Source organism: Centroberyx affinis, unplaced genomic scaffold (assembly GCF_046629955.1).
Source record: "Centroberyx affinis isolate AG114_WGS23_722 - 3 ecotype Tasmania unplaced genomic scaffold, CSIRO-AGI_Caff_v1 ptg003065l_1, whole genome shotgun sequence".
Classification (NCBI taxonomy): Eukaryota; Metazoa; Chordata; class Actinopteri; order Beryciformes; family Berycidae; genus Centroberyx; species Centroberyx affinis.
In genome coordinates, this window is record NW_027281150.1 from 1 (window position 1) to 20,999 (window position 20,999).

General features: G+C 43.0%; 3 protein-coding genes across 3 annotated transcripts; all 3 read left to right on the top strand.

Annotated features, from left to right (window-relative positions):
* The first annotated feature begins 7,277 nt into the window (after positions 1 to 7,277).
* LOC139659324 (betaine--homocysteine S-methyltransferase 1-like) lies at positions 7,278 to 10,641 on the top strand. The gene is made up of 8 exons (XM_071537556.1): positions 7,278 to 7,295; positions 7,937 to 8,069; positions 8,448 to 8,560; positions 8,696 to 8,887; positions 9,034 to 9,181; positions 9,469 to 9,651; positions 9,765 to 9,993; positions 10,443 to 10,641. Exons 1-8 carry the CDS (start codon positions 7,278 to 7,280, stop codon positions 10,630 to 10,632), a joined length of 1,206 nt encoding a protein of 401 aa, XP_071393657.1. The 3' UTR covers positions 10,633 to 10,641.
* Positions 10,642 to 11,383: 742 nt separating this feature from the next.
* On the top strand, positions 11,384 to 15,744 carry LOC139659323 (betaine--homocysteine S-methyltransferase 1). The gene is made up of 8 exons (XM_071537555.1): positions 11,384 to 11,443; positions 12,497 to 12,629; positions 12,799 to 12,911; positions 13,106 to 13,297; positions 13,947 to 14,094; positions 14,393 to 14,575; positions 14,816 to 15,044; positions 15,216 to 15,744. Exons 1-8 carry the CDS (start codon positions 11,426 to 11,428, stop codon positions 15,391 to 15,393), a joined length of 1,194 nt encoding a protein of 397 aa, XP_071393656.1. The 5' UTR covers positions 11,384 to 11,425; the 3' UTR covers positions 15,394 to 15,744.
* A 1,262-nt stretch (positions 15,745 to 17,006) lies between these two features.
* Positions 17,007 to 20,828, top strand: kgd4 (alpha-ketoglutarate dehydrogenase subunit 4). The gene is made up of 5 exons (XM_071537549.1): positions 17,007 to 17,297; positions 17,576 to 17,674; positions 18,266 to 18,329; positions 19,365 to 19,573; positions 20,130 to 20,828. Exons 2-5 carry the CDS (start codon positions 17,621 to 17,623, stop codon positions 20,145 to 20,147), a joined length of 345 nt encoding a protein of 114 aa, XP_071393650.1. The 5' UTR covers positions 17,007 to 17,297; positions 17,576 to 17,620; the 3' UTR covers positions 20,148 to 20,828.
* Positions 20,829 to 20,999: the final 171 nt, after the last annotated feature.

The window sequence follows — 20,999 nt, forward strand, 5'->3', positions numbered from 1 at the left end:
TTTGTCAAAGTTTCAACAACAGATTCTTTGTGTAATCATAGTTTCCAAGTCTTGGAATAGCTTGATGCCTAAATATTTCAGACCCTTTGGTGCCCATATGAAATTGTATATGTTTATTTTCTCCATGGAACACATTAGGCTTAGTGACTCCCTGCCTCTATCTTTTAGAGTTACAATTGAGTTGGTCAAAATGATGGTTGCCCCAGTTGTCATTTATAAACTTAGTATGATGCCTGTTAACTTACTTTCTAGTTTCTTTAAACCATTAAATAATATGATCTTTAACTTTATATGGAATTCAAAACAGCCTAGAATTCATAAGATTTAACCTTCCCAAAGACAAAGGTAGACTTGCTGTAGATCTTATTTATTCAGAGAGTATAACAGTTATGGGAATATGTAACAGTTATCAGATAATTGCAGCGTTCTGACAGGAATACTATCATTCATGTAATTCAAGAGCATGCTGTTAAATTAGTGCACTCTATACCCTGACTACCTATCCTGTTGGCAGGCACATGGCTCAAGGCTTTGAGACTACAGGGACGTCACAGATGAAGCTATATACCTCGATCACATCAATGAGATTTGTAACATGCACCAAAGTCTTGCGACTTTCTAAAGGAAAATAACACATTTTACACAACACAATAACAAATTTTTTCACTTCAAAATACATTAATGTTTCGCTATCACATACTGCCAGTCCTTGCAACCACAAGCCAGTTAATTTGAGGGTGAAAATGTCTTGAGGTAAACATAAACAGAGGCAGCAGTGTGGTGAAAGATTGGGCCCCTGAGGATGGTGAGAATCCATCGGTTGGATTCAGTTAAATGGAATTGCTATCTTTCTTTTGGGGGATTTTCCAGCTGTTTGGTTTGATGTTGGAAATGAGGTCACATTAGCACAACCATGAAACAAAAACAAGGCATGACATAGAGGTGACATAACACTTTGGACCACAAAAGCACACTAAAAAAGAACATAACAAATCAGTTAGCTCATCCAAACAGAGGACAGGCTTAGCATGTTTAAGCAGCAGGTGGTGACTGTACAGCCAAGCTAAGTCATGACCTTTATAAGAGAAAAAAACAAGGACCAATGCCATTTTAACACACTCACATACACAATTGCAAAGAACACACTGTACAACATAGTGTATATAAACATGCAGAATGTCATGCAGGCTCTTTCTCTCCTTTCTCTGTCTCTCTCTCTCTGTCTCTCTGTCTCTCTCTGTCTCTGTCTCTCTCTCTCTCTCTTTCTGCCTCAGTTTTTCTCTATTACACACACACATAAGTACGCACAAATGCATGACGCATGTAAATTGCAGATTGTCTTATATGGTGATTTTAGAGTGCGTTTGAAACTCATCACATGTCAACAGCTTAGACTACATTTGGGTACTTTGGCTCAACATTAGTTTTGCAAATATTTTGACTCTTTGCTTATCCAGGTTTTATTTATCTGCCAAATTCTTCTCTACCAATCTCAACAAATTAATCGACAAAAGGAATGAACCCAAATGTTAGCGTGTCACCGATTCCTTCCCATAAATCATATTTAGTGTTCAAACCTAACTAGTATCAAGACTAACATTAGAACTACTGTTTGGACTGCCAAGATAAACAAAATCTTTGGATGCAGGTGATTTCATGAATTGTGTTTGGACAACACTTCTGTGGTTGCTAACAAACAAAAGACAAACAACACATACTGGCTAGTTTCTAGTCTCATATTTGAAGTTTCATGTCTAGGCAATGTTCTCCATAATACCATGGCTGTTTGTTTTATTGTTACATTTATGCTGTTCACAGTTGCTTAATCCCCATACATCATACTCACCAAGATATACAAGCTCCAGTATTTGAATAGACTGTAGTTGACATCCTGTAATATCCTGTTCTACTGTTCAATCCGTGTTGAAGTTTCTGCAGAGTCATGCTGTAAACTACTGTGAGATTACAAGGTGCAGCTGAAAGATAAGTTGTTTTACTGTAAGCCTACATACATATTTACAGTGAGTCATCCCGCTGTTATGGAAAAAGAGGGAGGTAATGAAAAGCTGTGGAGCTCTTATGTTACACTGTTAAATATGAGTCGGTTTGTTTCAGCTTGTGACTTTCTCTCTCTTTCTTTCTTTCTTTCTTTCTCTCTCTCTCTGTCCCTCTCCCTCTCTTTCCCTCTCTCTCTCTCTCTCTCTCTTTCTCTCTCTCCATCTCTCTATTAATTTTCTTATTAGTGTATAAGAAGACTCATCTTCACCTGTGTTATGGAGCATACTAGCAACACATGTGATAGCTGATTGGTTGAAAAGAGGGAGCCAAGTGTGTTTGTTTCAATTTCAATGTCTGAACAATCAGCTGGATTGTTACTACACATAGAAATTCACAGTGGCAACATAGATGGAAATAGGCGCTGCATACACTGAAGACGCTGTACTATAGCGCCCTCTTGTGTCCTGAATATTTTAACTCTTTTTAAAACTTTTTTTTAGCTTTTAATTTTAGAATATTTTAGCATATTCTTAGGGAATGTTTAATTTTAGAATATTCTTAGGGAATGTTCCATGGAAAATAAAGGTAACTCATTTTGTTTTAATTCAGCTAAATGATGTTATGGTTAAGAAAACCTGCTCCAAAAACCTGAGTAGAAGCGGAGCATGGGAGCTATAGTGCAAGTAGGCCTTACTTCTTGCACCCAGCATCTTTATGATTTTATGTAACATAACGGAGATAAGAAACAAGACTACAAAGACTACATGCGGTTCATTGGATCAAAGAATCTTTGTGCCTATGGTACGAGTTGAATTAGGGCAATGTGTGTGTGTGTGTGTGTGTGTGTGTGTGTGTGTGTGTGTGTGTCTATCTCTCTCTCCCTCTCTCTCTCTCCCTCTCTCTCTCTCTCTCTCTCTCTGTCTCTCTCTCTCTCTCAGTCACTCTCTCTCTCTATCTATCTTTCTGTGGCCTACAAATCCACAAAGAATGGGTGGTTTCAGCAGCATGTCTTTTTCAACTTGAGCTCTTATTGGACCAGAGGAAGGGGTGGAGGTGAGCAGGGGGTGGCAGTGGCACAGGGAGTCCCTCTATAACAGCAGAGGAGAGAGAGAGAGTAAGGAGTAAAGCAACAGGGGAAAAGAAAACAGAAAATGTGGGGATTAAAGAGAAAAAAAACCCATTGAGAAGTGGGTTAACATTGGCTTTACAACCTCTGATACACATCATTTAGGCACACACACAGCTTAACTAGCATAAAATTTAACTTGAGCATTGCATTCAGTATGTAATATTACCTCAAACACAGACTGCCTGGTTCACTGTGGCCTTCAGCACATATGGGAACTTGCACAAGCTCTGTAAACAAAACATTCACACATACACCCATGCACACACACAAATGAGTGTGCAATGGTCATATTTGTAGACTTTTAACCATTAGCATAATGCAATAAGTGTAGAGTGCAAGTCAGAAGTCTGATGCCAAGATACTGATTTGAGTTTTGATTGATTTTACTTGATTCTCTATTCCATCTCTGTTACCATTTGGCCCAAAGAGCGTGTAGGTCAACAGCATAGCCGGCTCTTTTATCAGGGTGTTAGCTGTCAATAGTTAACCAGAGCTTTATCAGTGTCAGCCCAGGTCATTCACCATACAAATGAGTTTCCCCATAGATAGATTTGGGGTAGCAAACTTGTGCTTTGTGCTTCCTGAGCCCCCTCTCTGTTTGCGGCCCCATGCCTCAAATCTGGCATCTTCCCCAGCCTCAATCCCAATCCTCACCCCAGCGACCATTCCAGATCCAACCCGCTGTGAAGTGTGCACAACCTCTTTTGACATGTCCAAGTTCCACCCATAACCATCCATCAGTCATAGCTCCTGCTGCTTTCTCCCCCTGCTCCAACCTTCTGTCCCTAAGCAACTGTCCTAACAGCCTCGGCTCCAGCCCCAGCCTGTGAGAACCAGTTGTGTGTGCAAAGACCGAAATGTCAGTACAGCTGCTGGTAAACACCCCATACTCTGCTGTCACTGGAATAGCTAGAATAGCTCAGGGAAAGGGGATACGGTAGGTTTACCCCATGCAAATAGATTTCATAGGACAGAATTTATGGTGTAGCTTCACATGGTCCCACTATCATACGCAAGTATATGAAGTCTTGATCTGGATTCTGTGTAGCTGTGATAGGAAGAGAGAATGAGCGAGGGAAGAGAGGAGGAGCCAGAAAGAGAGTTAGTCAGTGAAGAAGAAGTAGAGAGAGAGAAAGAGAGCAAAACCTCTATCTCTTATCCAGAAGTGGGAAATCACTGATCCTTTTGGAGATGATTCTTGATCACTTCCAAGCCATTTCTGCTTTGTTCCCTCTATTATCTGTTACATACGGCATTAGGTCATTCCACTCCCTCTAATGTGGGCTGTGGGCATGGGGAGCAGTCTTCACTTTGTTGTGTTTGGAGCTCTTGGTGGAACCGGGTCGGGGTTCAGTGTTCTCTTGGAATTTGGGAACCGTTCCACCCTGGAGGTCTGCTGCCTGAGTCAGCACTTCGGTGTCACTTGACACATCAGGGCTATTTCTGCTCACACATACACACACACACACACACACACGCACGTACATGCGCACACACGCTCATCCACACACACTTACTCCTGCAACCCAAAGGATGAAGTTAAGTAGTGAAACTATGTCCATTTCCACAGTACTATAAAAGCTTCACAGTCACAGTAAGCAGTGCGCTCCGTTCAAAATACAGCCAGTGTTAGAGAAAACCTATCATAATCATCTCCCCATGGTTGATTTGCCTGTTTGATGAATGACCACTTAAGTTTGCTGGCCTCCACTTTGATGTACAGCACTCTCATTGACTGAAGTTTTTTTGGCTGATCAGTTTGCTGGCTTCTGAGATCCTGAAGGTCAGAGACTCCCACTCCCTCATCTCTCTCTTACACACACAGGCACACACAGAGACACACACATACAGGGGTCGCCCTGTGTCACGTCAATCATACCCAGATATTACATTCACCACAACGGGCCTCTTTCAGTCGCTCTCCAGATGACGAACATGAGTGTAAACATTTTATGTGGCTTAAAATGAACAACACAATATGGCCTCTAAACCCACAATCCATTTTTAGGATTAATAACAGTTTTGTGCAGAGCAATAACCATGGATCTCTTAGATCAGTAGAAGGGAAATGATCTGTGCATTTCAGTGCAGGCTGAATACTGATAAAAATCCTACAGTGAACTATAGATGGAAGGCGTTTTTCTGAACTTTGCCTCTGTTGATAAACACCTTAGGGAGGTCTACCTGATTCTCCCTGGAACTGGATAGACCCAGAGCTGACAGCACTGTGCACCGCCACTCCGCTGAAGGCCAATATCCCTGTGTGTGTGTGTGTGTGTGTGTGTGTGTCTGTGTGCAAGAGAGAGAGAGAGAGAGAGGGAGATGGAGAGAGAAAAATAAATAGAGCAATAACTGAGACTGAGGGCAAGAAAGAGTGTGTTATTGGTTAACCTGGATAAATGCAATGATCTACGACAGTGGTTTTATATCCTGGTCCCCGGCACCCAGAGCACTGCTGGTTTTTCTCTCCTACCAGGCAGTAAATTGCACTCGCCTTGCATCCCAGGTGTAAATCAGTCCCTGATTAGAAGGCTAGAATGAAAACTAGCAAGGCTCTGGGTCAAGAAGACCTGATTTAAAACCACTGACCTATGAGCCATAGTTTCACTGTGAGGCCAAACATCACAGAAACACAAAACACAGACTGCAGACCATCTGCTCCGGCCCCAGAGTCCCACAGCTGAGTCTCATGTTCAGAAAACCAGAACATGACAAAGCTGCAGTCAATCTCTACACATATTAATGTGTGAGTTGGTAGCATGGAAGTTATGAAAATAACATAATCAAGATTGACAGGATGGTGTTATAAAATAAGTTTAGTACACTGTTAGTATACGTCTTTAAAAATTAAAACAAGAGAGTATACTTTTATCTTACTTTTATTGTACTTGCAAAAGGTACACGTGACAATAGTATACTTAGGCTTGTACTTGTAACGTTACTTAGACTTGTTGAATACTTTCTTTAACTTTTGCAGAAGGTTCTAAAAATAGTATATTTAGGCTTACTTGTACTTTTAATGATACTAGAAGTGTGCTTAAAAGTAGTCCAACTGAGTCGTAAGAAGTTCAAATATACCTGTGTGAGTCAACCTCAAGTATAGTATACAGATATAAACTTTAAGTTAAAGTATATCTAGTACTAAAGTACTAAAAGGTGAGTCAATTTAGTCCCAATAAGTAACAAAATAGTACACTAAAAAGTAAACTAATAGCTTATCAAACTAAGTACACAGTTAGTACTTATTCTTAAGTATACTTAATAAAATACACTTCAAGTTGACTGTTTTTTTTGTAAGGGAGAAGTGTATAGTACAAGTTAGTTGGCTGGCTGTTCCACCTTGCTGCGGCTTACGCTGCCTGGTATCCGTCTCGGCCTTTGCAGACAGATTCAGCTGTGAGGACTTTGGGGGTGAGTAAAGTCCTCTTTGGGCCACAAGTTTCAGGGTCACATGAGGAAGACGCACACCAAGAGGACCCTGTCTGATGTAACCAGGTTAGTCAACTGAGGGGGTCTCCAAAGGGTGAGATAACGTACAGCCATGTTACCCATGAAGCTACTTTGCAGGTAGCTATGCTATAGCTACTCCAAGCACTGAAAGTAGAACCACAGTAGAATTCTGTCAACAGCAAAACCGGAGATATCTCAAATCATAAAGACCTCAAATGAAAAGGCTGGTGAGGGTAATGACATATGCTCTGGTCTGCTAAATTGGACCTGGTACTTTCCTGCATGCGTTAAACTCCTCTCCATCTGCTGTTTTAGGACTAAGTTAATGTTTTATTAAACCGGAGATACTATTGGCAGGGTGGATGATGTAATTATTAAACTGGAGTAGATTTCATAATGTGGCCCTATTTTTTTCCCCCTATTTTTTCTCACCCTAACCAGCCTCACAACCCTGTCTTACCTTAACCGACTTTTAATCTCCTTGTCATGTTTATTTGATAGAGAGCCAGACTGTCTAGTGTTGCACAATGTCCAAATAGACATGTGGCAATTAGACATGGATCTGACCCTGACATCAAATCCTCCCATTTTGAACCAGCAGTATAAAACTGGTGAAGAGTGACTCCCAAAACTCGTCGTACCACAAGCGGGGTTCGCTGTTACCAAGTGCTTAGTACTACAACTGAAACTGGGAAAAGAGATGGCACCTGTCAAAAAGGTAACCTCACCTTTCTGCTAACATTGTAGACATACTGTTTGTATGATAAACTGATGATAAACCTGTAAAAATTGTTAATGTAGAATAGTTCATGTCATTCATTGTTGGCCTTCAGTGACTTGACATCTAAGGTTTATTGACGCGCCGCACCAGGCTTTAGCACTTTAGCACTCCACTTTAATTATATCTGTCATAGTTGTCCCAGTGGTCAATGGACTGTGCTGTTGTCAGGGAAAATTTTGTCAGTGCTTGGTGTGTGTGTGCGTGTGCGTGTGCGTGTGCGTGTGCGTGTGTGTGTGCGTGTGTGTGTGCGTGTGTGTGTGTGTAACAACCAGACTAGAGCAGTCACTGCTGGAGAATCATCTAAGCCAGCGCTCTTATCTCTGTATCCTTGAACTGCACACATACACACATACAGCAACATAAACTTTTCACTGCACACCGAGACATTTGACCATTTCCCAACTGTGTTGCAAAGCTGTTCTTAGATTGCATTTTACACACAGAATTTTTTTTCAGTCCATTATTGGCCTCATTCCCTCTTATATGTTTGAAGATATTACATAAGATAAAAAACATCCTAAAGTATCAGAGTACAGCACATGAGACGTGTGCCCATGGATTTCTCTGCCCCCCCATAGGGTATCATTGAGCGTCTGAACGCTGGGGAAGTGGTGATTGGCGATGGAGGCTTTGTGTTTGCTCTTGAGAAGAGGGGGTATGTGAAAGCAGGACCATGGACTCCTGAGGCTGCCTTCACACACCCTGAATCTGGTAAGAAAGACAGCACACACACACACACACACACACACACACACACACACACACAGTCTCACTTATGTCACTTTTGGGGTATTTACATAGACTTACATGAATTTCCTGGAGACTTAACCTAACCATAACCATAACCCTAACCCTAACCACTGACCCAAAAATCAGGGGACATGGCTTTTGTCCCCAGTTGCACAAGCCGTCCCCAATCAACTGGTCTTAAGTCTGGTGTGTGTCCCTGAAAGTGACTTAAGTCAAACCCACACACACACACATACACACACACACACACACACACAATACATGCATACCCACGAGTACATTAAGATGCATCATAATGTTTTACCTTTAACCTGACACAAACCTGCATGTGCCCATCAGTGCGCCAGCTGCACAGGGAGTTCCTGAGGGCGGGCGCTAATGTCATGCAGACGTTCACGTTCTACGCCAGCGATGACAAACTGGAGAACAGGGGTCAGAGCCTGAGAATCACTGTGAGTACGACGCGACTGCAGCACTTTACAGCCGAAACGACCAAGAGCATTGGAATCAGCAGATCAAGCAGGGATGGAGTCTCACTTAACCCCTTATGAATCTGACCTTTTGGTTTAAAAAATGATCTGTTTCAGGGGGCACAAATCAATGAAGCAGCCTGTGACCTGGCAAGGGAAGTCGCCAGTGAGGGAGATGCACTGGTGGCTGGTGGAGTTTGCCAGACTCCCTCCTACCTGAGCTGTAAGAGCGAGACAGAGGTGAAGGCCATCTTCAAGAAACAGCTGGAAGTGTTCATGAAGAAGAATGTGGATTTCGTGATCGCTGAGGTTGAATTACATTACTATTCATTTTTGTACATGCACACACGTTTGGCAGTCTAACTAGAAGTCATGTCAAGACCGCCTCGATCTGAAAGCTGTTTTGTGGAACGAATAAAGACTCAGTGGTGACTGTGTTGTTTCTGTCCTTGCAGTACTTTGAGCACGTTGAGGAGGCGGAGTGGGCTGTGCAGGTGCTGAAGACCAGCGGAAAGCCTGTAGCTGCTTCCATGTGCATCGGACCAGAAGGCGACATGCATGGAGTCTCACCTGCAGAGTGTGCTGTCAGGCTGGTTAAGGCCGGTTTGTACTTCATCTAGCCTGAATTATCTTCTTTTCTTCAGATTTGAGTCCATCTCTTGTCTAGCCGGGAGTAACCGGGAGGTGAATGACAGAATTGCCACTCTCACCCTTGTGACTCTTCTTTTTTTATTGTTTTGTTGAAAACACAGAACTCTGAACATATTACAACAAGTTAATAGTTAAATATCTCTCTCTCTCCCTTTTACCTACCAGGCAAACGTTCATGCTTATATGGGTCTGTGTGATTTGAAATGGTGGCAATAGCGTGTGCTCTCCCTGTTTTCCAGGTGCCCAGATTGTGGGAGTCAACTGCCACTTTGACCCCATGACCTGTGTGAAGGCAGTTAAGATGATGAAGGAGGGAGTGGAGAAGGCCGGGCTGAAGGCTCACTACATGGTGCAGCCTCTGGCCTTCCACACCCCCGACTGCAGCTGTCAGGGATTCATCGATCTGCCAGAGTTCCCCTTTGGTAATGCACACTGTTTGGACAGTCATCAAGCATAACAATCACAACAAACTAGAAAATATATATCATCTGATGCAGTTTTGCCATTGTCTCCTTTCCCTCCCTCCTGCTCTCAGCCCTGGAGCCCAGGATCCTGACCCGTTGGGACATGCACAAGTATGCCAGAGAGGCCTACAAGTGTGGCATCCGCTTCATCGGTGGCTGCTGTGGGTTTGAGCCTTACCATATCAGGGCTGTGGCAGAGGAGCTGGCCTCTGAGAGAGGGTTCATGCCTGCGGCCTCAGAGAAGCACGGACTGTGGGGTTCAGGTCTGGAGATGCACACCAAACCCTGGGTCCGAGCCAGGTGAACCATCCAAACTTATTCAATTCAAATGCACTGAAATGCACGAAATGTTAGGAATACATCGCTAATACTAAGAATTTTTAACCTACTGTTGCTGTTTTTAAGAATTTATGCGGCTTATGTGATGTGTTTTATTTGTTTGCACTGAGCAACAGCACTTTATGTCCAAGAAACAAGTTAATCTTATCTTACCTCACTGAGTTGGAACCGCTTTTGGATAATCCATGTCTCATTCGGCTCAAAGCTTAAAATTCATCCAGTCAGTTATGGAAAAATGGTCCCTATATTTCCTACATTCAGTGGATATTGAGGTTTGCTTGAGGACAGGCACTGTGTCACTGTGTGTATACCATCTCATCTTTGTGTGTGTGTGTGTGTGTGTGTGTGTGTGTGTGTGTGTGTGTGTGTGTGTGTGTGTGTGTGTGTGTGTGTGTGTGTGTCTCTTCCAGGTCCCGTCGTGATTACTGGGAGAAGCTCCAGCCTGCATCCGGCCGGCCCAACTGCCCGTCTCTGTCCACTCCGGAGGGCTGGGGTGTGACCAAGGGCCACGCTGACCTGCTGCAGCACAAAGAGGCCACTAGCACCCAGGAAATGAAGCACTTGATGGAGATGCAGAAGAAGGCCAAGTCCTCTGCATGAGCGAGAGAGAAAGAGGGAGAAATCCAAAGCACCTTCCCTGACAGTGGGTCAACAAGAGAGGGGAGGGAAAGGGAAGGGAGGAGGGAGGAGGGAGGAGGGAGGAGGGGCGGATTCTTTCCCAGTTCAGTTTGGAGACAACAAGCACTTGTGACAGCGCTGCTCTTGGAGAGGAGCATTACTGTGTAAACCCCAAAATAATAAACTGAGTTTGGTACCTCATTTTACTGCTGTGTTGTCAATGTGGAATGAGTCTTACTTGACTAAGCAGCACACTTTACAACACCAAAACACACACCATACAAAAAAACATGTATGAATCTCTAATCATTTTCTTATTTACCTGCCAGAGAAATATGTCACACATCCCATACATGAACTGATTGTCAAGTGATACAGTCCTTATTAGTGTGATACAATCCTTACTAGTTTATGGAAATTATAGCTGTCATCTATAAGGACTTGGACCTAATGAATAGCATTCTGTCACCCATAATGTGTCTATTCGGGGGCAATAAGATGGAAACCCACAAGCTAACAGGAGCACATACGAACACACCAGTAAACATAATTAAACCGGGCCAAACTAGTAACACTTACAATACTCTCATTCAGATAGAGAGGGGAGGGTATGGAGTAAACAGAGTTGTGTAACTTGCCTCTTGCCAATCAGAACAGCTCCTACTTAGACCCCTCCCCTACTTGAGAGGAATATATAGAGGCCCTCTGCCCTATACTAATGTCGCTTCAGCCTCTCAAAGACACAGCAGTCAGGGGTCCACAGAGCTGCAGGATTATGGCACCATCAGGAAAGGTAGGTGTGAACTTTAGAGTAAATAAGTCTACACGTTGGACAGTCCTGTATTCTGACTCTCCAGGCGGCATTAGTATTACCAGAAGATCTGATCAACTCCACTAATTTCCAATTAGTGGAGATTTTTTCCGGATTTCTACACTGAAAAGCAACTTTTTTTCTTTCTTTCTTTCTTTTTTTTTTTGTATAAATGTCCAGTGCCATGTCAGTAATTTCAGCCACATTACGATTACTAGCTGGTAGGCAGTTAGATAATTACTTTTTATTATTATTATTATTATTATTAGGCTGTTATTATGAATTAGCTTTTAATGCAAATAGGTTTTGCAGACACAATCTAAATAAAGTGGCACATTGTAAACAGACTTTAGGCGACCTTGACAGCCAATCTTGGCCTGTTGGAATCAAAAGCTGCAGGTGTATCCGTCATTACGCGCAGCGCCGCTGTTTCCAGAGTTACAAGCGCAATATCTGGTCTTAATATTACAGCCGTTCAGATCGAACTCTGAAACTACCGCCGCCGTGAAGCAAATAGGTTTTCCTTTGCTGACGACCCGGGGCAAAGCTTGCCATCTGGAGAGGGCCTATAAGAAATCTAAACTGTCCTATATGCGTAATCACTAGTTGCAAGAACCACTGGCCATATGGTATGATGCATGGATCTGCATTATTTTTATTTAGGCTATTTCTAGTATTTGTATATTCCTATGGCCATATTGGTATGCCGCTGTGTGAAAAGTGTAACAGACCTGAAGATAAAGATGATTGCAATGTAGACTTGCCATCAGGCCAAAAATAAATGCACAAGATCTCTCTCCTGCATGCACCCCCTGAATGCCTTAATAAGCCCACCAGCTGGAGGGGGAGGGGGGGCAATGTGCCATGGAGGGCAAAGAGTAACCTGCATACTTTGTCCTCCATGCCACATGGTTCCCCATCTCTTGCCTAGCTTGACTCTAAGTGAAAATGCATTATTTATTTGTTGTTGCTGATATGTTTTCATCATGATATTGGCATCCCAGTGAATAAGCCTGTGACGACTCATTATCACAGGGAATCTTGGAGCGTCTTAATGCTGGAGAGATTGTGATTGGAGATGGAGGCTTTGTGTTTGCCCTGGAGAAGAGGGGATATGTGAAGGCCGGTCCTTGGACCCCCGAAGCCGCTGCAGAACACCCTGAAGCCGGTGAGGACAAGCTCCTATTTTTTAGTTTCTCTGTGCAAATGTTCCATCTTTCCTTTTGTATTGAGTGTCCGAGTCCAGTGGGTTCACAAGTATGTGACCTTTGACTACTACCACAGCAGTGTCTTGATAATGTGCCACTCAAGAATGTGTTTGCCTTTATGGTTTTCAGTGCGTCAGCTGCACAGGGAGTTCCTGAGGGCCGGGGCCAATGTTATGCAGACCTTCACATTCTACGCCAGTGATGACAAACTGGAGAACAGGGGCAACAAGCTCGGTTTCACAGTAAGTTAAACAAGACATTGCACCTCCTCTGTAGGAACAGAACACATTAGCTGTACCTGTAAACTCACTTGCCACTCCTGCATCTTATTGATTCGTATTTTGGAAAATGCTGTTTATCTTTTACTTGCATCCAGGGTTGCCTGTTTGATTCCCTCCTGCTGCTTGCGTCACCCTAATTCAGTATTTCTCTGCAGGGAGCCCAGATCAACGAGGCCGCCTGCGATTTGGCCCGTGAGGTAGCCAATGAGGGCGATGCTATGGTTGCTGGGGGCGTGTCTCAGACTCCCTCCTACCTGAGCTGCAAGAGTGAGACAGAGGTGAAGGCCATCTTCAAGAAACAGCTGGATGTGTTCATGAAGAAGAATGTGGACTTCCTGATTGCTGAGGTACAGTGATTATAATAGACAAGGAAGGGTAAAACTCCCCATAGATATGGATGGCTATACTCAAGGGGGGGGGGGGGGGACAGAGGAAAAGTAGAGTAAGAAGTAGTAAAGAAAAAAAAAGCAAGGGGGGGGGGGGCAGAGGAAAAGTAGAGTAGAAAGTAGTAAAGAAAAAAAAAGCAAGGGGAAACAAATTGAGTGGTTGGTGTTATTTGGGTTTGGCAGCACTTTCGTATTCACAAAAAACTTGCTGCCAAAGTTTATGACCACACTGACCCTAATCAGTCTACTAAATTGAGACTCTGGCCATGCATTTAAGAGAAAAAACTAATTCAGCTTCTCTTGGAGGCCGATGGATGTTCTAAAAACCCATTTCTTAATGCAGAAAAAAACACAATAACCTTGAAGGCTTTCTGCTGAAAAGCGTTGTTTTTTCTGTAGCAATAAAAACTTTTTTTTTTTATTTTTTATTTTTTTTTTTTTATTTAGAACATCTATCAGCATCCAGGAGTGGCTGAATTTGTTCTATCTTTCTAGCTTTTCCTGGTTCATGTACTTTTATTGTATAGCAAGGTAGTGACAGTTTTGGGTTTTCTCATGCAGCTGAGAGGGAAAGGTGTTTTGACTGAGTGCCAATGTCTCTCTCCTGCAGTACTTTGAGCATGTTGAGGAGGCAGAGTGGGCTGTGCAGGTGCTGAAGGAGACTGGGAAGCCTGTAGCTGCTTCTCTGTGCATCGGACCAGACGGAGACATGCATGGAGTCTCACCTGGAGAGTGTGCTGTCAGGCTGGTTAAAGCTGGTGGGTATAGTGTTACACCATAGGCTAAAGGAAAAGTGGCTCAATAGATAAGTCATTTTGTCCTGGTGTGACCTCTCTGTACTGTGACTCTGCCCTTATTTTCTCAAGATGTCAAGGGCAAGATTTCCAACTTCTAGACACACGCAAATATGACATGACTCTCCTCCTAACACATACAAGTCATGCACTTCTGAACTACAAACCCTCCATAGGCCCACAGTAGAAGTTGTCTCTCTCGCTGGTGTATTCTCTTTGCTTATCTGTAACAGTCAGATCACACTTTCCTGTTTTTCTCTAGGTGCCCAGATTGTAGGAATCAACTGCCACTTTGACCCCATGACCTGTGTGAAGGCAGTTAAGATGATGAAGGAGGGAGTGGAGAAGGCCGGGCTGAAGGCTCACTACATGGTGCAGCCTCTGGCCTACCACACCCCCGACTGCAGCTGTCAGGGATTCATCGATCTGCCAGAGTTTCCCTTTGGTAATGAAATACGGCATTTTATTTAAACTGTGCTGTGGAATTCATCTAATTATAGCATATAAAAAAATACACACTATAAATGTGCTGCACATGCACATACGCCCTCTACTGGAGTACCACATGATGTATGCAGCAAGAGCACCCATTTAAAATGTGTGCATGTAAAAACGGCTCATGCAAATAAACATTGTCACCACCAGCAACTAATCTGCAATTAAATGTGTTTAAAATTCTTCTCAGGCTTGGAGCCTAGGATCCTTTCCCGCTGGGACATGCACAAGTATGCCAGAGAGGCCTATAATGTGGGCATCCGCTTCATCGGTGGCTGCTGTGGGTTCGAGCCGTACCATATCAGGGCCGTGGCAGAGGAGCTGGCCCCCGAGAGAGGGTACCTCCCAGCAGCTTCAGAGAAGCACGGCAACTGGGGCGCCGGTCTGGAGATGCACACCAAACCCTGGGTCAGAGCCAGGTCAGTCGAGACTTTTCCCATCCGCTGAAATCTGTCAGTGAAAACCATAAAGGCTTGACTGGCACTCGCATTACATCAGTCAGATAGCAAATCTTTACTTTCTCAACTGTGACCCTTGGCACCCAACTGAGCATTAACTTTTATGATGTGTATCCCTCTTTTCCCTTCCAGGGCCCGTCGTGACTACTGGGAGAACCTGAGGCCAGCGTCTGGCCGTCCACAGTGTGCCTCTATGTCTACCCCTGATGGCTGGGGTGTTACCAAGGGCCACGCTGACCTCATGCAGCAGAAAGAGGCCACCACTCAGGACCAACTCAAGACGCTCTTTGAGAAGTCAAAGACCCACTGAGTCAGCCCGTCTCCTTCAGACCCGGAGACAGAGCTGCCCTGTCGTGAAGCTACTGATGCTGCACATCGAGCAGCATCTGTACACAGTGCTGCACCTACTAAACACAATGTGCCCAAAGGCAATGCATTTTCACCCTGTCCACCTCTGATGTGCAGCACCCATCCACATTCACATGTCACATGGGCCGGATCCTCACTTGAGATTGGCACTTTTCTGTATCTATTGATTGTGAAACTGTGGTTTATGTGAAATTCTTCACAGTTCCATATGTGGTGTGTATCTCAAGTTAGGAGTCAGCTCATGTAGGCTTGGGACCTTTTCCACCCTTCTGGACCAGTTTGTTTAATAAAATAAGACTTAATAAAATATTGAGTGGGTCAGTTGATTATTGTGGTGTGCAAAGACGCACGGTCAAGTATAGTTTCCATCATGCTTCTTTCCAGACATTATCAAGGCCATCAGCTGTAGGCACATGGCCATCATGGCACTGCACACATGAACAGATTTATTAGAATAGGAAAGGAGAACATTCCACAAATATGAAGAGAACCATGATGAACATGGGATAGCAGCACTCCAAAAATCCAGAACACATTACACAATACATTTGAATTCCACAAATATATTGGTATGTAGACATGGACCTGAGGTGTTTGTGCGAGGGGTGTCATTGCAATGAGCAATGCAATGGAAAATGTTATGTCAATGTATTGAGTAGAAAGCAGTTCTCAGCAAGAAACTTATGATATAAAACGTATTCTTGGCACAGAAAAAACACTTTCAGTGGTTAACGTCCCACTGTAGAATAGAATGGGATAGAATAAAGTACCACTGAACCTTTGAAGAAATGCATGATCAATCTTATTCATAATTTAGTTTATTTACTCTGCAAAGACCACATTTTAACTAGATAATCAAACACATGTGACAGTGTGCACAATATAGTTTCAGAACCTGCCATAAGAAAGTTAGGAGGACACTCCTTTGTTAAGCCCACCTTACATTCTTAACAAAGTCCAGTCTATGGCCCAAATGTCAGGGGCGGAGGTGGGGTTTAAGCTTATAGTAAGAATACAGAATTTCAAATTGCTGAAGATGGAGAATTAACATTACCAAGTTTTTGAAGAAATATTGTAATGAGTTAGGAATCCAGCAGATGGCGATGATGTGACATCTTGCGTGCCAAAACACCAAGAAGCGTGACCCCATTTCCAAAGAGCCTTAAAGAAAAGAGGTCGGAGCAGCTAGCACTAATCGCAACACTTCGGGAATGCATTGCAGTGGGGTTCATACACCGTGAAAACATAAAATCAGCTCAATTCTGCTTGTTTATCTTGTTGTTCCTAGATTAGAGACTTTTCTGGACAATTTTATGGCAGTTTCCCAACGTTATCGGACGCGCATGCACCGTCACAGCGGTTGAAATGTGTTTACAGTGCGCTATGGTTTTCCGCTGGTGACACATCTCCACCTATTTAAACTGTCTCTGCTGCGTCCCTCCGCTTCTGATGGACGTGAACTGCCCACGTGATCAAGTTATCTTTCGCCAACCCCCAGCCTTTTTATTCTAGGCGGAGTGAAATTAAAGATAGGTAGGCTACGTTATTCGTCTTTGCTAGCACACAGCCTGTCATTGACATTTTCTGTAAACACACACCGTGTTGTAGCCAAATCAAGGCTTTATGTGGTGTATAATAATGCCAGGTTTGCTGTAGCGGGCTCGGTAGCCGAATCGATCCTCGGCACCTGCTATTTTATAATTCGATTAAGGTGTTTTATTATTCTATTTTTACATGTCCTGTCTTGAAACACAGTGATAGCATGGCCTGAGCACTTGACCTGGCAGGACAGGACACTTGGGAACAACAGATCCACCGGCTGCATGCCCCATAATCGCCAGAAAGGTAAAGACATGTTTGTTCTAAAATAAACTTCAACTTTTTTTTTATATCATTGATATACGCCTCATTGTGTAAAGTGTATGCGTTATATAGATGCTTAGCCTTGCTGTATCACCTTGACAACCCGTCTGCTTTTTGATGCCTCTCATCATCGGGCTTTGACTGGGACGTTGGATGTTTCCCCCTGCCCCCTTTACCGTAAACAGTATCCTATGGACCATTGCATGCTATGGTATGGACTGTATTAAAATGACAACAGCTCCCTCTTGTGGTGTTTTTAGCAGCTGCAGTTTTTTTGTAACCGGAAATAAACCGGTGAGGTCGTCATGGGGAGCAAAGTCAGTTCCAAAATGGCAGCTCCCACCGCCCGAATAATTCAGGTACGGTTATCAAACAGGTTTCACTTCTTTACCACAGCTGTATACTGTGCTCACATGAACTCTGTGAAGGATAATGTTGGTAATTTTTTGTCAGTAAATGTTGATGATTCATTTTGGCGTGGCTTCATTTTAGTGGTAAATCCGTCGTACCCTTGCTAATGCCCTTGTTGTTGATCGGCAAAATGTTAAATCATCCTGTTTACAGTTGATGTTGAGACTAGACCAGACAAGCCCTTTACTAACTAAAGTTATTGTCAACGGTAAATGACATTTCTGTTGTTCTGGAATCGGCCACCACTCTTAACGTTAGAGTCACGGCAGCTTTGTTTACGAAGTAACGTTATCCAGATTTGAAATTTATCTTAAAAATAGCTGTTCGATAAAGACACCTTATTGCCATGTTATTTACTCCCTCGTCCCCTTCTACTACCCAAGACACAGAAACCTGACAGCCTTAGTTTGCCAGGGTGTGTCACTAGTAAATTTCACCCTAGCAAACCTATAAGCATTAACATTTTTATGGGTTAAAACTACTGTCATCCTCAACTGACATGACTGTCATGTCTGATTTGGATGTTGTTGTTTTCTCAGGCTGTGCGGCCTCATGCTCCTCTGATCAAGTTTCCCAACAGACATGGCGTCCCCAAGCCAAATGGTGAGTATGTTAGAATGTGAATTGCAGACATTTGCTTGATGTTATGACCTCCAAAAAAAAATCCACCCTTAAACATGACGTAGCTTGTATTTCTGAGCCCATTTTGTTGTTTGGCAATGTGTTTTTCATATTCCTGTGGATAACTGGCCAAACGAGAGTTGAGATATTTGTAGTGCAGCTACAATGGAGTGTAATAGCAGAACATTTTTCAGCTATCCAAAACATCAGGTGCAAGAGCTTCTTTCTAGACTCATCAATTTGCACCGATGTTCAACAGTCATACAGGTAGAAATCCATGGTAGAAGAGGCAGAGACACCAATTTCTCCACCAACAGTAGCCTCATAGACCATAATGCATTGCAGCCACAGCTTGCACCTTTGCAGGTCTGTTGTCAGTAGTGTGTAAAGTACAACGCCCTTTTCAGTGGCTGTTTTGTACTTTGACCAACTGGGCACAACACACCACAGCATTGTTGTCTCTCCACTCTCACTTCCTTCTCAACCTGAAAAACTTACTACGCTATTGCTGTCACTCTCTCCACCTACACAACACATATACAAGCACACAAGACACCCTTCTCTGGGGTTGTCGAAAGTCACTAACTCAAGTAGAAGTAGACGAGGCAGGTTGAGGGAAAGTGGGTACACCAAAAAAGTTAATTGAAAGTCTTCATCACAAAATAACTGCTGGAATGCATTTAACATTACAGATTGATGATGTATAACAGTGTAAGAGTATCCGAGGGTGGATTTTTCCTTTAGCGACCCTTCTGTGAATCTACACCTAGGCTTGTCACACATTAATCAGTACATTTAAATTATTTGGGACAAAAAAGGAATGGGTCTATTCTTCACAATGCTCTGAATGATGGAAAACCTGACAGTCACAGTGACAACAGACAGCAATAGTTGACCGAATGTTCCTCTACAGAATTTGGTTTAGGGCCTGAGCATTTTTTCTTTTTCTTTTTTTTTCATTGCTGCTTCTTGAATTGCTTTTGCAGACAGTGTTGTTGTTCTTTCTTTCTTTTCCAGCCCAAGAGGCACTGAAAACATTAGCAGTTAACTTTCCACAGCAGAACTCTCCCGGTTCCCCCTCGGCTGCAGCGTTTCCTCCACTATCAAGACCTCCAGGACTTGCGACCCGACTTCCCGGCACACCAGACACCCTGGCCTCGATCCATCTGCTCCCTCAGAGATACCGCAGGAGACCGTTGGCAGTGGAGGAGATAGACTACATCCAGGTGAGGGGAGAAGCTGACTGTCTACATCCTAGACAGAGCTCAGAGCGTTTGCTGCAAAGCTACAGAGCCGTAACTGTGTGAGGAGTGAAACTGAGAAAAAGTACTTCCGATTTGATGCTTTGTGCGGCCAAAACGATCGCTTACATTGTTTGGTAGCATTTATCAATTGGGTTTTTTGTTGATATGAATTTTTGTTGTAAACCCTCATCATGACCTTTGACCTATAAAACACTATTGTTTGCCTTTGTAGGAATAGATATCATATTCTTTAAATGCTCTGCAAAAAGTACATACTGTTGAGATGGATTGGATCACAGCAGAGTTGACTTTGAGTTTCCAATAGGAAAACATTTGATACCTAACAAGTTAATCATAATGGTAGAGCCCCACCTTATGTAGATATTAATGACAAATAATAGTGTTTTTTAAACCTAAATGAAGCGTTAGAAACCGTGTGCATTGCAGTATACCAAGACATATCAATTATCTACCTTATCGATATAATGCACCACTGACATCTTACAAACATTGTTTCTATTCTGTCTCTTTTCCGCAGCGTGGTGGACCAGAGTGACACACAGCGACTCAATGAACACAACCAAAGTCCTTATCTGTGGAAATCAGTACGTGTCTTTGCTTAATCCTGTTCCTCAGCACAAGAGGACCTACTGCCACACCACATCAGGCATGATCTAGAATAAAGAATTACATTATTCATGTTGAAGATGTACATATGAAGTTTATTTTTAAACATTGTGTAGATGTTATGCTTGTTTGTATTGTATCTTGATATTAAGGGACATCTTCACTGCACTCTGTGTTGTATTAGACACAGCAAAGCCATCCCAATAGCTTCTTGATTGTTATTTATAAGCAAAGCAACCATGCACTTCATATGTCTTCTGTTTTCAAACCTGGACCGTTGATAGGATTACTTTGACAAACATTATACCAGCACAGCACAACATTGTTCTCTGCTTTTTGTTTTGTGTCACTCAATTTGTCTTTGTACTTCTTGTGAAGTCACTGTATGCAGATACAAGGGCCAGGCTGGAGCGCATAAAAGACAGAAGAAATTTACCGGAAGGTCCCTTTTCCTTTTTATGGCTTCCAGTGCAATAAATTGACTTCTCTGGCTTGTGGAGTATGAGACTGAACAGGGCTGCAGGGATGGTGGATATCAAGCTGCAATAGATACTGAGTGGAATGGTATTGAGTTCATGTGAACTACTGAGTTTGAATGATTAAAAGGCTCTTATAATTTACTGTGTTGTTCTTCATGTCACAACTGATGTATACATCCATGTGATGCTTGATGTAGACGGATACAGGTAGAAGATCAGCACAATTTTGTAATAACTGGACATGATTGTCTTCAACAGATGAATCAGACCACATTTCCAATTAATTTCATGTATTTATTGTA

Bases quoted from the DNA above. Each gene is read 5' to 3' on its own strand.
- LOC139659323 (XM_071537555.1), top strand. The intron at 13,298-13,946 runs GTACAGTGATTA...TCTCTCCTGCAG, and splicing joins TGGACTTCCTGATTGCTGAG to TACTTTGAGCATGTTGAGGA. The intron at 14,095-14,392 runs GTGGGTATAGTG...GTTTTTCTCTAG, and splicing joins TGTCAGGCTGGTTAAAGCTG to GTGCCCAGATTGTAGGAATC.
- kgd4 (XM_071537549.1), top strand. From the start codon at position 17,621: ATGGGGAGCAAAGTCAGTTCCAAAATGGCAGCTCCCACCGCCCGAATA. The intron at 17,675-18,265 runs GTACGGTTATCA...TTGTTTTCTCAG, and splicing joins CCACCGCCCGAATAATTCAG to GCTGTGCGGCCTCATGCTCC. The intron at 18,330-19,364 runs GTGAGTATGTTA...TTTCTTTTCCAG, and splicing joins TGGCGTCCCCAAGCCAAATG to CCCAAGAGGCACTGAAAACA.
- LOC139659324 (XM_071537556.1), top strand. The intron at 9,182-9,468 runs GTTTGTACTTCA...CCTGTTTTCCAG, and splicing joins TGTCAGGCTGGTTAAGGCCG to GTGCCCAGATTGTGGGAGTC. The intron at 9,994-10,442 runs GTGAACCATCCA...TGTCTCTTCCAG, and splicing joins AAACCCTGGGTCCGAGCCAG to GTCCCGTCGTGATTACTGGG.